This window comes from Panicum virgatum, chromosome 2N (assembly GCF_016808335.1).
Source record: "Panicum virgatum strain AP13 chromosome 2N, P.virgatum_v5, whole genome shotgun sequence".
Lineage (NCBI taxonomy): Eukaryota > Viridiplantae > Streptophyta > Magnoliopsida > Poales > Poaceae > Panicum > Panicum virgatum.
Window position 1 is genome coordinate 64,200,050 of NC_053146.1, and position 14,641 is coordinate 64,214,690.

Here is a 14,641-nt window from a genome sequence, read left to right on the forward strand (position 1 = left end):
TTGAACGATACCAGAATTTTTACAATGTCCACAATGAAGTTCCTGTGGGAAATGTCTATTCGATCACAAAATGAACTTGGATCTAACAAAATGTTCTTTGAACAGAATCAAACACGAAAAAGGTTAGGAAATTGATCTGAAGACTGAATTTAGAGATTGAAGCAGTACTGACTAGCATAAAATCGAAGACATCTCATACTCTTAGCACCATTTCTGCAACATCCCAAAGATGGCGAGTCTCTTGCTTTTGGCTGTGGAGCTGTAGAGGAGCTTCGAGCCTTCGACTCCGGTGAGTTCAGATCTCGAGATAGCGAGTGCCGACTGCCGAGTGGGCGTGTACATCCAACCTGTACGCAAATGAGATTGGAGGTTTATTCAGGGGGTTACACGCAAAAGTTTCGGACATTGGCTGCCCGCACGGATCGTGTCCCTCGGTCCTTGATCCGACGTCTGTCGTGCCCGGCAACGCGGTGCCATTCTTACAGGGGTCGGCCCGGCAGCATTACAATTGATCGCACACCGTTCTCCAGATCTAGGGTTGCTTACACTGCTCTTCTGCTCTAGTGGTTTCTCCGTCTCCCTCATCCATGGCTTCGGCGGCGGCGGCGACCCAAGTAAGCTCCCATCCCTTCCCATCCATGCCCGATTGGTTTAGGGCTGATGATTGGGGCGGGATCCCCCTCTCACGGGAACCAAAACCCGACCTCCTGAATCCTGCTTCCCCTCAGCGGCGGCTCGTCGTAGTCATCCCGTGGATTAATCCTATCCGATGGGGGGTGGGGGTTCGGGGCTGGGTTGGGTTGGGTTCAGCTGGATTAGCTTGTGATTTTGGCGCGCGATAAGGTGGCTAATCCCTGCTATAGCAGGTGGGAACGTACTTCCTACGGAACTATTACAACCTGCTGCAGCAGAACCCCGATGTAGTGCACCAGTTCTACAGCGAAGCAAGCACCATGGTCCGCGTCGACGACCTCGCCGGCACGAACACCACTGTCAGCAGCGTGATGGTAATCTACCATTTCTATTTTGTTCATCCTCACTGTATATGTTAGATTGCATATCATCTATCAGTGCCAGTAGATACTTCGGATTCGGATGATGCTCTGTCTGCTCTATCCGTGCATGCCCTGTTGTTGTAATGTACCACTGTGCATGGCGATTACTTTCTCTGCTCTACTTATGGCCTTATGCTGAGATGCGCCTGTTCTGTATTTATACCCCTTAGCGATTGGCACCTTATCTGTGTTTTCCCCCAATGAGGTTTGAGCTGCTTGCACGTGCCTTTTGCTTTCATGCATCGTACTAGCGTATTATTATGCATGGCACTTTGTTTGTCCACTTCACTTAGTTGATTTTGCTTGCGCAAGCCTTTGTTTCTATGCATTCCTAATGTAGTATTATGCATGCTGCTTTGTTTGTCTGCTTCGCGAAGTTTATTTTGCTTTTAATGCTCCTAAAGTTGGACACTAGCGTTGTCATGCCTAAAGTTGGATGAATGCATCCCCCATGTTGTTTGTCCGCTTCATTTCTCGTTGACGTTGCATTTAGTGCTTGTAAAGTTGAATGTAACTACTTGCTGTTTCATGTGTAGCCCGTGTGTTTCCTCTACTAACCTTAAATACACGCGTCTTCTGCAGGACATACACTCGCTCATTATGTCCTTGAATTTCACCCAAATCGAGATCAAGACAGCAAACTTTATCAACTCATGGGGTGATGGGGTGCTAGTTATGGTCTCTGGCCTTGTGCAGACCAAGGAGTACAGCCACCAGAGGAAATTTATCCAGATGTTCTTCCTTGCTCCACAGGAGAAGGGTTACTTTGTCCTCAACGATTACTTTCACTTCGTCGACCAAGAACAGGTGCAGCCTGCGCAAATGATTTCTCATGATGACTACGAGAACAATTTAGCCTCCAACACAGCTGTCGAAACTGGTATGGAACTTTAGTTATTTGGCTTATGAAGCATCATCAATAAGACTTCAAATTTCTTGTTGGACTCGTAACGTATTCAATCTCCTTCATTTGAACCATCTCTATTTTGCTAATGTTCCGTCCGGTATATGGTGTTGGGATATTTGCTTACCTGTGCATATGAAAGTTAATGCTATCCATATTTTCTTCTCTGAACTGCCAAATACGCTGCTTTTAGCAGCATGAATTTTGGTGGGCGCCATTAGTATTTGCATATGAATAGGTTTGATGGCAATGCTTATTTTCTAAGAGATGTTACTGGTGCGAACTTAAGTTAATAGTGCTGCTGAGCGGTGATGTTAAACCTGACAATTGTTCTGCCCACAGTTCCTGAGTACATTCATGAGGAAGAAACTCAAACAGCACAAATAACATCTGAAGGACATGATGTGGTCGACAATTATGCTTATTCTGAGCCACCTCAGCAAGTGGTATCATCTGACAACTGGGGGGAGGAACCTCTTCCTGAAGAACCACCTTCTTCCTTCTCAAATGAAATTGCAGTGGCACCAGAGGAGCCAGTGCAACCTCCTCCTGTGCCACCTCCTCATGTGGAGGAGCCTATTGGTGAACCAGTGAAGAAGACTTACGCTTCCATTGTATGTCACTTCTTACTTGCTAGACTATGTGAGTTATTCAATATCCATCTGATGGATCTTTAAAACTAAAATGGAAATGACTCCTGCAGCTAAAAACTGCAAAGGCTCCACCGGCATTCCCGGTAGCCCAGCAAGTCCCTGTGAGTAAGCCTTCTCACCCTTCAACAGAGTCGAACCAGGCCCAGCATTCAGTTATGGCTTCATCAACGGCAGGCGAGAAACCGAGATCTGATGTCTACGGTGAAGTTGCGGCCCATGATGATGAAGGTAATCCATTACTTTGTGCTAAACATCTGAATTTTGTTCATGATTTGGCTCTTATGCATTGTTTGCTGACACAAACCATTCTGCTTATTAAATTAGAGAGCAAATCTGTTTATGTTGGGAATGTGCCATCATCTGTAAGTGAGGCTGACCTCGAAAATGAGTTCAAAAAGTTTGGGCGGCTTATTCCTGATGGTGTTGCTATCAGAAGCCGAAAGGTTTGCTCTTAATGTTGTCTTTTTATTCGCCTCTTCCAATGGCATAAGTAGGTCTTTATTTGATTGATCTTGTGATGTAATCGGCAGGAGACTGGTGGCTATTACGCTTTTGTGGAATTTGAGGAGCTTAGTGGTGTACACAATGCGTTAAAGGTGATTGTTAACAGCAATGTGTTTCAAATTATTTTGTGCGTTTGTTACTTCACTTTCTTGTGTTTCTTGTCCTTTGAACAAAATCTATGTTTTCTTTGCTTGTACGGGACAAGTTCATTTTATCATTGTGGGCTTGTGCATGTGTGTTTTTAATCATGTCTCAGCTGCAGTTTATACTGAAACTCGGATTCTCCCATTTCAGGCTTCACCAATCGAAATAAATGGGCGGCAGATATATGTTGAGGAGAGGAAGCCTAACAGCGGAATAAGAGGTGGAAGTAAGTTGATTTCTTCTAATGATACTTATGCATTATTTGCATTTTGCTAGCACTCGCCAACTCTTACATCTCTTAATGTTAATGAAAACTCTGATGGTTACATGCTTTATACTTATACATTCCCAATTTCCCATGAAGTTGTCTGTGATGGCCTCATATTTGAGTGTTTTTATAAAGTAACATCATTACATTTGTAGCCTGAAAATATGCACCAAAATGTTATATTGAAGTCAATAAAGTCAAAATTGGTAGTGCCCTAGTTAGGGGTTTTCAATCACAGTTTTTTTTTTATCAAAATCAGCCAGACCGTCTGATCAATGCTCACGTCGTACAGTGTATGAATAGTAAAATAGTGGTATGTGTCACATTGTTAGGCTGCCCGCACTGGGGCTCTGCATCCCGCACGGTATGCGCCACGGAGGCTGCATGCAGTTTGATTTGCCCATTTTCCCGCTCCAGCGGCACACTGTAAAGTGCGCGCTATCTTGGCGTTCCCTTCCGGGCTCTCTATTCCGAGCGCAGTAGCGCGCGCTCTCCATCCGCCGATGTGGCGCGGGCCCGCCTCCCGGCGTGTGCTCCGCACCTCCTCTAGCCCAGCGCTGCCCGCCTCGCCGCGCGTCCGCCATGGCTGCCGCCCCTACTCGAGCTCGCCGCCGCCCGCGCATGGAGTAGGGGAGCAGGGACGCCGGCGCTGCCTGGATCCGGCCGGCGGCGCCTGGATCCGCGCCGGTCGTCCCCCGCCCCGCCACGACGCCGCATGCCGCGGGGCGCCCCGGCCACGCCGCCGCACGCCGCGGGCCGCTGCAGCTCGGCCGTGAGCTGGCGCGGCGAGGTGGTCGCCATGGCCCCGCGAGGAAGGGAGGGAGGCGCAGTGGAGAGGAGGGACGCCGCGCGGCAGGGGAGCAGGGGGCCCGCGAGGACAGCCGTCGCCACCCCGAGCCTGGGCTCGCCGCCGAGCTCGAGCTCGCGCAGGTGCCGCGGGCCCGCCGCCGCAGCCATGGGTCGCGCCGGGGCCGGATTTGGCCGCTGCTGCAGGGGAGGGCCGGGGTCCGCTCCTCGGGCGCTCGGCGCGCTGGCCGCCTGGAGCCACCCGCTCGCCACGCGGCCATGGGAGGGGGCGGAGGGTCAAGCCTGCGGCTCACCAGTGAGGAGGCGTGGCCGGACACGCCACGGGCGGCGCCGCCGCCATGGATCCGCCTCCGCGCCGCGAGGGAGGGAGAGAGGCTAGCGGCGGCGGGTCGACAGAGAGAGAGAGAGAGCAGGGGAGAGGGGGTGAGACGGACGAGGGGAAATAAAAGAAGGGGAGAAAAAAAGAAAAGGAAAAGAAAATGAGATGTTAGGTGGAGATGGTTGAATAAAATATGTGATAGTTGGGATAGAGTAGACATATAGAGAGTGAACGAGCGTAGCGAAACTGAATATAGAGAGAATCTCGATGACCAGGTAGGAATATTTCTTTTGGAGAGTGAATTTAGAGAGTGATGAGTGCGGAGAGCCTTATGCTCAAATGAACAGTAAAAAAGACATGGTTTGGCTGATATCGTTGTGTATGGATCCAGTGCTAGTGTATGCTTTTTGTTGCTCCTTTCAGAAGCATGGTGTTGACGATTGTACCGTACCATTGAACATTGAACGTGTTGTGCTAATGGTTTTTACATATTGGCATTGGCAGGGAGGGGCGGAAGAGGCCGTTTCGGCGGTGGAGGTCGGGGATATGCCAGAGGTGGAGGTGATGAGTACAATGGTGGCAACCGGGGTAGGTCAAACGGTTACGGGCGTGTTCCTCACCAAGAGAGGGGCATCCTTGGGAGCCATGCTCAAAGGAATTGAACTGGTGTAGCAAGAGCAAGCATAAGGTTTTGACCTGTCGTCAGAGGGAGAGAGATCCTGAACAAAGCAGCCTATATGCTGCTAGGTTGCATTTGGGATTTTGGGGCTTGTTTTGTCGATGAATGTGTGCGCGTCGACCTATGCGACATCCAACTTTTGCTAGACTGATGTTGCCTGTTGTTATTAAGAGCTGTTGTTCTGTTACCCTAGTTGCTATTGTTGCTTTCGCGTGACTATAGCGATGGTGTTTCGATATTCCTGCGGGGCGTTGAAGGTGGCCCGTTGTCATTGTTTATTTGCAGTCCAAGGCGCAACCAACCTCTCTTATCATGGTACGCATTTGGTGTTCTGGAACTTGAACGCAACTCCTGTGTAGATGCTTTGATCTGGTTATGGGTATCTCTGGTCCCGGGTACTGACAGTATTAGAGGATACGTTGCCTTTGGGGATGACTAGCGAGATGACTAAGGGCAAACATCTTGTGAGAGGCTGACAGCATCATTGGGTTTCATGTCATGGACACATGCCGTCCCTAGAAGTGCCATAAAACCGGACAGGTTGGGTCCTGGTTTCGGTGCCTTAGGGTCCAGCAATGTGACAGATGACACGAAGACGTTTGGGAGGGAGTATGAGGTAAAGTGGAGTGAGATTTGAGCAGTCTGCGCCTGCATCCATGCATAGAGTCATGCTCATGCAGATGTGCAGCAGGCATTGCATGCTCTGATGCGCAAAGGGAGAGAGGGTCTTGGGAAATCTTCATTAGGAGGAAGGCCGGGGTAGGGGCCGAGCCCAGCTTGTCCTCGCTCCGCCCCTGCGTCGGCACTCTGGCTCGACCATAAGTCGGCATGGTGTCACACTCTCTCGTACTTGGTCACTGGTCTCTCTGGCTCATGGATCCGGAGGCCGGCCCCCCACTCCGGGACAACGGTGATGTCTAGCCGGCCACAGGACACATGTTTCGTTTGTTTCGTAGCATTGGTTGCTGGTTGGCATGGGCGTGCCAGGCGCTGGTGTCCAAGTCCGAAGTCCAAGGTCCAAGCCAAACAGCCCAGTCCTTTTCCACTGCCACACTCCTATGTCGCGCGGCAGCGCAAGCCGGTCCATCATGCTGCTCGCCCAAGGACAGGCACGCTGTGCGACCGCTACATCTGCAGTGGCATCGGTCTCAGAACTCCCATTTGTTGGAAGCGACCCGGTGTCCTCATGCGAATCAATCCCGTATTCCTCTGCCAGAACAAACGCTAGCTAGCCGCCCCCCAAAAATCTTGGCCGCAGCTTTGCTCAGGTTCTCGTTCTTCTTCACGGCGCCACGCAACTCTCTGATCCAACAGTGCTAGCTGACCAGGGCTCGTTCCATGGCATCTTCCTTGGAAGCGTCTTCCTTCCCGGCCAGGGTGAAAAGTTTCCAGCTCTGGCGCGCGTACGTGGCTCGTTTCCTTGCAAGCATCTTCCTCATCAGAGGCCAGAGCCAGTGTACTTACTGATGGTACTTGAAGGTTGAAGGTTGGCTCTGGGGACGACGAGATTCAAACAATTCGTGAGAGTACCACGGGTTCCAGTTCGTAGGGACATGGCGTCCCTAGCTACCATAGCGTAATGGGGGCAGTGCGTGGCTGCGTAGAGAGCTCGATTACAGGCCGGGTTCTGATTAGGGTTATACTACCACTCCATAAGCACTTTTAGGCGCCTCGGGAATTGGAGCCAGCGGCTGCAAACAAGACCGTCGCAGCAGCCTTTCCATGTAGAGCAGCGCGAGATGCCAATGCCATGATGGACTTCTTTGTTTAAGCAACGCCCTGCAGCGAGCACACATCATCATAGTCATAGGCTCCCGTTCTTCAAGCTTTTCCCTGCGAAATTCTGTCTTATACGAGCTAGTGTCGCTTTGTCAGTCGCCACTTTGTTCTCTTTTCACCAACACTACTAAGCCTCTCGTGCGTGCCCTACAGATCTGTCTGTGCGTTTCACTCGATTGTTACACACCACGCCTTTTGTACCCGGCAAACCAAAAGGGCCTATGTGAGAAACGATGTGCACGTTGAGCATCTCGCTCTTTTGCTAAAGTCTACTGTACTCTGAAAGCTCGCAAGCTTCAGCGTCGTCGACTTCGTCAGATTCAGGCGCTGGAAAAGAAGGCAGCGGCAGCAGCGGCCGTCGCGTTCGTCCCTTGTGCTGGAAAGGGAAGCGCCCCCATTAGGTGGCGGTTAGATGAGCTAATTTTTAAAAACTTCCAAACCGCTCCGGCGATCTGGACTCACCTAACCTCCCCATCAGAAAGGAACAAAGCATCCAGGATTTGCCGATCTGACCACGAAACAATTTGAAACGAGCCGGCCGGGCCGACGAGCATGCCGCGGCGCACATGAGCCGAGGCCGAGAGCACCGGGGCCGGGCGCTTCGAGGTCTCTGACACGCGGGCATCAGTGCCAGCGCCTCTGGACGCGTCGCGACGCTGGGTCGCAGCCTCGCAGGCGCTCCGCGCTCGTTTTCCTGGCGTGGAGGCCCCGGCGAGAGAGGAACGGATAGACGTCGCCGTCAGGGAACGGATTATGAGGCCTGCGGGGGCGCCGGTCGCCGTCGCGATCGCCGCAGCGGGCACGCGAATTCGGGCAGCGGAGAGAGATCGCCAGTGGCCGATGATCACGCGTCCGCCCAGCCACTGCCACTGCCAGCAACTGCAACCCACGACGACTCTGCACGCCGCGTCGCTGTACCGGTATCCACTGGGGATTAGGGATGAAAAGGACGAAAAAAAAATCTCATTTCTATTTTTGTTTCTATATTTGTTTTGATGGAAACGGGATCGGATTCGGAAAATACGGGTACGGAAACGGGATCGGATTACGCGGAAGTAGGAAACGAACCAATACACACATTGAGCCGGAAAGAATAATGCGATCAAATATTCTCGAGTATACATTAACAAAGTCACAAAATAATATACACGTACGAAGTTATTGGTCCAATATTCACTAGTATGCCATGTGTTAACATGTTAACATGCATACTTAGTGATTGGTATGATTTTGAACATATTAATTTTTAGACATATCTTATGTAGATTAAAAACAAAATAAATACGAGTCAATTCCATGTAAAAACGGGATTCCTCGGAAACGGACGGAGAAATCTCATTTCTACTTCCGTAAATACAAAAACAGGGATCCCATAAATACGAAAACGGACAGACAAAAATAAAAAAAATAGAACGGATCGGAACGGGAATATTTCCGTCCATTTTCAACCCTACTAGGGATGCAATGCAGCAGGGGGAGGCCGAGGTAGCCGGTGCCGACCCTGCAGCGGCTGGGTCTCGCTTCGGGGGATCTCCGGCGCGGCCGCGTGCGTACGCGTACGCGACGACGGGGAGATCCGGACAACGCCCACGAACCACCACGGGCCGAGCACGGCGCTCTGGCTCTGCTCCAGCACCAGCAGGATGCTCGTTTCGCGCTCCACGGGCGCCTGCTCACGCCCGCCGCGTTGGATAGAGGCCAGCAGCTCGCCACCGGCACCACACCAAGCTTTTCCCAAACCCCATCCCGTGCCAGGGTCTCTGGTACTCTGGTGTGATCCTATGATAAGTCATAGCATCCATGGCACCTGGCCACCTGTGATTGGTATTAGTGCAGGCATGAGAAGGTTTTGTCCAGTTTAAAAAAGAACAGACTGCAAATGAGTATTTGGTATGATTAATTATGGATAAGTCGTTTTTATGTATTTCCTTGCATTGACCGGCAGGCAGCGCCACAACAAGTGGGCACGGGTGTAAACGTACATGGAAGTTGGATTTTTCAAAAGTTTACCCCTTCCGGACTGTTCTCCCAAGAAATGCTGATTTGCTAGAATTGCGTAATTTTAGCTTTTTTGGAAAAAGATGCGTAATTTTGGATCACAGGTCTTTTGGAGAAAGAAAAATGGAACAGAACAAGGATAGCTATCATGAAGTCAAATTCAGTTTGTACAACCGGAAGTTATGAGCAATTGCCAATTGCTATTGCTCGTTAATTCTTTTGCATAGCATTGCTCGCTAGCCGTGCTAGTCAGACTCGGAAAAATCTAAAAAAGTGGGGGGGGAATGTTTCCTTGATCATACACAGCTCTACTAGTCTCCAAGGAAGTGAGGATCTTGACGCAACAATCAGCATCACTTCTTCTCCTTGATGATGGAGAGCTCTTCAAGCCAGTCCAGGATCCTGCTACGACGAACGCCCTGGCCGCTCTTCGCGCCGTCCCTTCTTCCTGCGGCGCTTCGCCGCCTCCGGCAGGCACGCGGGATCGACGGCGTCGGGCGAGAACTTGCACCCGAGGCTGTCCCCGAGCAGCCCCACTAACCCAAGCTTCTTGTCAACGGCGGCGGTCACCTGCTCGAACCTCGCGCTCCTGCTGCCGCCGCCTCTCGATGCGGTGGCGGCGATCTTGGCCTCGGCGGGGGCGCGGCGGCGGGTACACGTCCGGGGCGCCGACGACGCCGAGGCGAAACAGGCCCCACGCAGCGGGGGGCGGCGCGGACCCGGTGCTGCGGCGCGGCCGCGCCGAGCGCAGCTGCGGCGACGGGCTCGGATGCGCGTAGAACAGGCTGCTCGACAGCGAACGCCGCGGCGGCGGGGCGGGGGCGCCGCCGTGCTCGGAGGAGGGCGCTCTTGGACGACTGGCTCCGGCTGACGCACCCCGCTTGCTGCTGCCGCTGGAGCTCGCGCTGCGGCTGCCGGACCGCGACACGAGGCCGACAGTGGACGCCGCCGACTCAGACCGCGGCAGCGTGACAACGCTGGCGCCATCGGCAGCCGCGGCCGAGGAGGGGCGAAGCGGGAGCAGCTTGCCTTGGCAGAACAGCTCGCCGGCCACGCACATGTCCGTCTCCGCGGCCTTGCCGGCCGGGACGAGGCCGCCGGACGACAAGATGCAGAACTCGAAGTCGTCCGCCGCGTCCGGAGTAGGGCCGCCGGCTTCCGCGCGAGACTGTGCCGCTGCGTCTGCCATGGTCGGATTCTTTCCTTCGTCCAAGGAGAATGGGGGAAGAAATGGTCAGGTTTTCGTGTGCTGTGGCCTGTGGGTTTCTTTTTGGCTTATCTTGGAAGAATGGAAGAGGTGATGTGGTGGTCACGTTCGTCTCTGTTGCAGGGACCCTGAGAAGAGATGTCACTATATACACACACTTGGCAGCTATTAGTCAAACCTCAAAACTCCAAATGTTGATTTTGGCAAGCTTTAAATTGATACTATTTTATCAGATGTCTATTTTCGATGAAAGGAGAAAAATACAAGTATAACTTAAAACGTCACCACGTCGTGATAAATTATGTTTGGCAACTAATTCATACCATACTAGAGGACATTGGAAATAGCCGTTTGTCATAAGACCATTCACAGTTTTAGCCATTTTTACTTTCTTAGACCCTGTTTGATTTTCAAAAGTCTCTAGCCCCTCCAAAAAAACCCTGAGTCTAAATAAAGTCCCACCCTGTTTGTTTTCAATGATTGAAGTGACTAAACCTTATTAAATGGTGTGTTCAAAAGACATCTTTACCCCTTGTCCCTGCATGCATGTGCCCAGGCGCCCACCCCTTCTCCCTGCGCGTCATTTAATGAGGTAGAGGGTAGTAGGTGGAAACATAGGCCAAAAGTCTAAAAAAGCTCCTCAAGAGGATCTTCTCCAAAAAAAATCTTTACACCCAAAGAAATCCCTAAAAGTCCCACCCTGTTTGGTTTAAAAGTCCATAAAGTCCCAGGGACTTCTACAAAAGTCCCTCAAACTAAACAGGGCCTTAGAATGAATGCTTCCCATTAGAAGCAAAATTTGAATGATAAAAAAGAGACACGTCAATATCGATCACCATTGACCGATTGATTTCTATACAAATGTGTACCGTAAGAAGAGTCGATCATAAAAAGAATCACATACTTCTCCAAAAAAAATAAAAGAATCACATATTTTTCAGCTACGCTGTGCTGGAACGAACCTTTCTATCAAAAATATAGTTTGAATGCGAGATACAAAAAAATGCTTACCATCCTCGAGTTGACCATGCACACAAATGTCACTCGTTAATAACGCATCTTGTCTACCGAATTCATACGGCAAGAAAAATTTAATGCACTTTGTTTGCAATACAAATTGATCGAACTAATAAGAAAGCACTACCCGTTTTAAACTTCTGTGACATGGAGGTGGATTTGAGACTAGTATGCAAAATGAGCAACTCCAACTGCTGTTGCAGATAGGAGCTCAACTTGAATGGTAACTGTTAAGCTCATTTATTCCTATTCGAATAGCACAAATCTTGTGGATTTTGTAAACAATACAAAGAAGACATCAAGGAATCAATCTCTGCTTAGTGAATCTACCATGCATCACAATTTTTACATCATGAGTAAGAGTAACATGGTAAAAGTTGCGTTGCATTCAGAATAATACACATTGATTCAAGTGGCATAGGCAGGCAACACACGGAAAAGAAAACCAATGGCATAGTACACGCACTGTGTAATCATCTCCAAATGTGTGCATGAGAGATTGTAGTACTGAATCAGTAACGCACTGTGTAATCATCTCCAAATTTGGATTTGCTCGCGCACCAGCCGTACTAAAAGGAACCATGGCATGCAGCTAATTAAAGAGCATATCCCCCCTTGACGCATAGATCGAATCGTCCCGGAATTGTCTTGCCTGCTCTGCTTTGCGTTGGTTTCTCCAACACTGCATTCCATTTCCATCTTTGTTTGCTGAATTCAGACACGGCAGGATTCCTCCCTAATATCCTACTGTACTATTGCCTGGCGTATACACAAGCCCAAGGATTGAACTTGGAAGGACCCAAATCCGTGTGGGTGGTCAATATATCGCTGCCCAGACATTACCCCACGTAATTCCTCTCGTAATGACTAGATTTCGACAGGCGAGCTGGATCAAATGTCAGATCAACCTCACGCATCAGCATCACCACCGATTTTACAGCGACGGGAATGTTTAGGCCATCGCGTGTACCATCTCTCGAACTAGAGGTGGTAATTTTTACACAATCCAATTTAATTTTTATATATTTGTAGCTCAAAATTATAAAAATTAGATCTCGGCTCTTTCAGAGCCCAACCATTCAAAATTATATATTTTTAGACACTCTAAATCAAATTTTAAAATCCTTTTTGCCACCCCTGTTCAAATGGCACCTACGCGCGTGCTTTAGCGTTCGCTATCTATTGGCTTACGAAAGGGGGTGGCCGACGAAGCAACAAGCTCCCCGTCGCTCAACTACGACGCGTCAAGGCCTCGGGTCACTCGTAACTGGTGGCAAATCGGCACTAGCCGGCCGGTGAGCCGGGGCGCGTGGATCTATTGGCGGCCGTGGATCGGGCAGCAGACGCGTCGCTCACCCGCGCCCTTTGCCCCAGAGCAGCTCCTATTTAGATAACTAAACTTACGTTTTAAATCATTTCTCAAATTTCTTCTCAGCAGAGTTCCTACTTAAAGCAACTCCAATGAAATGACTAAATTTGAGTGGCTAAAACTCATTTTAGTCACCCACTTTTCAAGTTTAGTCACTCAAATATGTATCTACTCCAGCAGCACCGACTAAATAGACTAAAAAAATGGTGGACCCTAGTACCCTACTATTGATAGCTTAAGTAGAGGGTGACCAAATTGAGGGAGTAAGAGAGGAAATTTAGTCACCCTCTTATTTTAGTCACCCAAGTAGAGGTCCTGCTGGGAGATGGAAATTTGAGTAAAATGTGGGTTTAATCACCCCAAATAGAGACCCTGCTGGAGTTGCTCTTATGTGACTAAAATGAGAGGTCCACCCTCTCAATTTGGTCACTCTCTACTTAGTCTACTAAATAGGGCCCACTATTTTTTTTTATTTTTCTTTTTTTTTCCACCTCTCTCTCACATTTAAAAGCCTATCTAGTCGGTATTACTGGAGTAAAGATTATTTTTAAATAACTAAACTTAAAAAAAATGATTAAAATACACTCAAATTTAGCCACCTACTAGAGTTGCGCTGCGCGTCGCTCATTCGGCTGCCAACGGAGCGCACAGGCACGGCGCTTCGGTTGATCGGCGGCGTCGCGTGACGAGACCTTTGCGCGCCAACATTAACGCCGGCCCGCGGGGGTCATGCGGCACGGCGGCGGCGGGGACTGGGCGCTTTCGGCTCTTTTATGGCGGGGGATGAGTGCCCGAGATGCCGGACTGATAGAGACTGGCCGGCAGCGGCTCGGCTGGCCGGCTGCCACTTGCACAGTGCACCTGGGGAGGTCGTTGAACTGGTCGGCGGCGAGATCGCAGCGGCCCCGGGTGACGTCGATTTGATTCTAGAACTGGTCACGTTCTTCTTCCTGTCTTGTGTCACGGCCGGAGCCGTGGTCCTGCTAGTACGGTGCAGGCATGAGTTCATGAGTGCGTGCTTCAGTTCAGGGTTTCAGCTGCTGTTCACGTCGTCCGTGACGGCTTTGACCGTAATTTTTTTGGTACAACTGGCGATTATCACCGTTGACGAAGGTTTCTATTTGCAGGCCGTGATGGGCCGGTAGTTTTCTATGGGCTGGGCTAACAAAGGCGGCGGTTCCATTGTGAGGACGGGAGCAATCGAGGAAGGAAGAAACATTAAAGTAGCCCAACCGGCCCGTTTTGAGTTGAGACCCGTCAATATTTTGTCTCATTCCGTCTTCTTGATGCAACTTGCCCTGATCGGGACCCGTGCCTGTCCGTCGAGACGGACGCAAGACTAGACACGACTTCTTCAAAAACCATGGCCTCGTGTGATTCTGCGACAGGCACGCATGGTAAACGTGCAGGTGTCCAGGTATCAATCATCGTTCTAGAATGCTTAGCAGAACGTAGTCGATTTTGTTTACCCCTAAAAGACACAGAATTCGCGAGCTTCTGTGCACAAAGTTGCTCAAATTTGCTTTGAAAATTGCAAGTTGATGCCGAATTCGGACCGACGGGAAGACCCGGCCCCACGAGTCCAAATGCACGCGCGCAAGTGTGGCCGCCCCAACAGAGATCGGTTCCACCTTCCAAGCCTGCCGCTTCGTGCTCGCCTTCCGCGTCGCTCCGCGCGCGCCTCGTGCTCCTTTGACGCGACCCCGCGCACGCATGGCGCGCCCCATGTCGGTCTACAAGTAACCGCGGGTGCAGATGCAGCGCAAGCAATCGCCGTCGTCGCAGATCGTCACAGCAGGAGCTCCGATCCATCGCTAGCGTGAAATGGGACCAAGACGAGTACCTGTCCCTGTGCCTCATGGCGCTCGCCGCCGCGTGCCAGCAAGCCGGCGCGACGGCGACGGCGCCGGCCACACGGCGTGGCAGCGCCATCATCGT

At 50.7% G+C, this 14,641-nt stretch overlaps 1 protein-coding gene and 1 pseudogene across 2 annotated transcripts; one reads left to right on the forward strand and one right to left on the reverse strand.

Annotated features, from left to right (window-relative positions):
* The first annotated feature begins 454 nt into the window (after positions 1–454).
* LOC120658550 (nuclear transport factor 2-like) lies at positions 455–5,571 on the forward strand. Of its 2 annotated transcripts, none has more exons than XM_039936810.1 (9): positions 455–614; positions 864–1,007; positions 1,638–1,935; positions 2,302–2,573; positions 2,663–2,840; positions 2,937–3,055; positions 3,143–3,208; positions 3,411–3,486; positions 5,159–5,571. In XM_039936810.1, exons 1-9 carry the CDS (start codon positions 588–590, stop codon positions 5,314–5,316), a joined length of 1,338 nt encoding a protein of 445 aa, XP_039792744.1. In that variant the 5' UTR covers positions 455–587; the 3' UTR covers positions 5,317–5,571. The 2 variants fall into 2 exon arrangements, with proteins under 2 accessions (XP_039792744.1, XP_039792745.1); XM_039936811.1 differs by having other exon boundaries at positions 474–614; positions 867–1,007.
* Positions 5,572–9,234: 3,663 nt separating this feature from the next.
* On the reverse strand, positions 9,235–10,349 carry LOC120658597 (annotated as a pseudogene).
* Between the last annotated feature and the right edge of the window lie 4,292 nt (positions 10,350–14,641).

Excerpts from the sequence above, each read along its gene's own strand:
- LOC120658550 (XM_039936810.1), top strand. The coding sequence starts at position 588 with ATGGCTTCGGCGGCGGCGGCGACCCAA. Across the intron at positions 1,008-1,637 it reads CCACTGTCAGCAGCGTGATG|GACATACACTCGCTCATTAT; the intron begins GTAATCTACCAT and ends CGTCTTCTGCAG. Across the intron at positions 1,936-2,301 it reads CAACACAGCTGTCGAAACTG|TTCCTGAGTACATTCATGAG; the intron begins GTATGGAACTTT and ends TTCTGCCCACAG.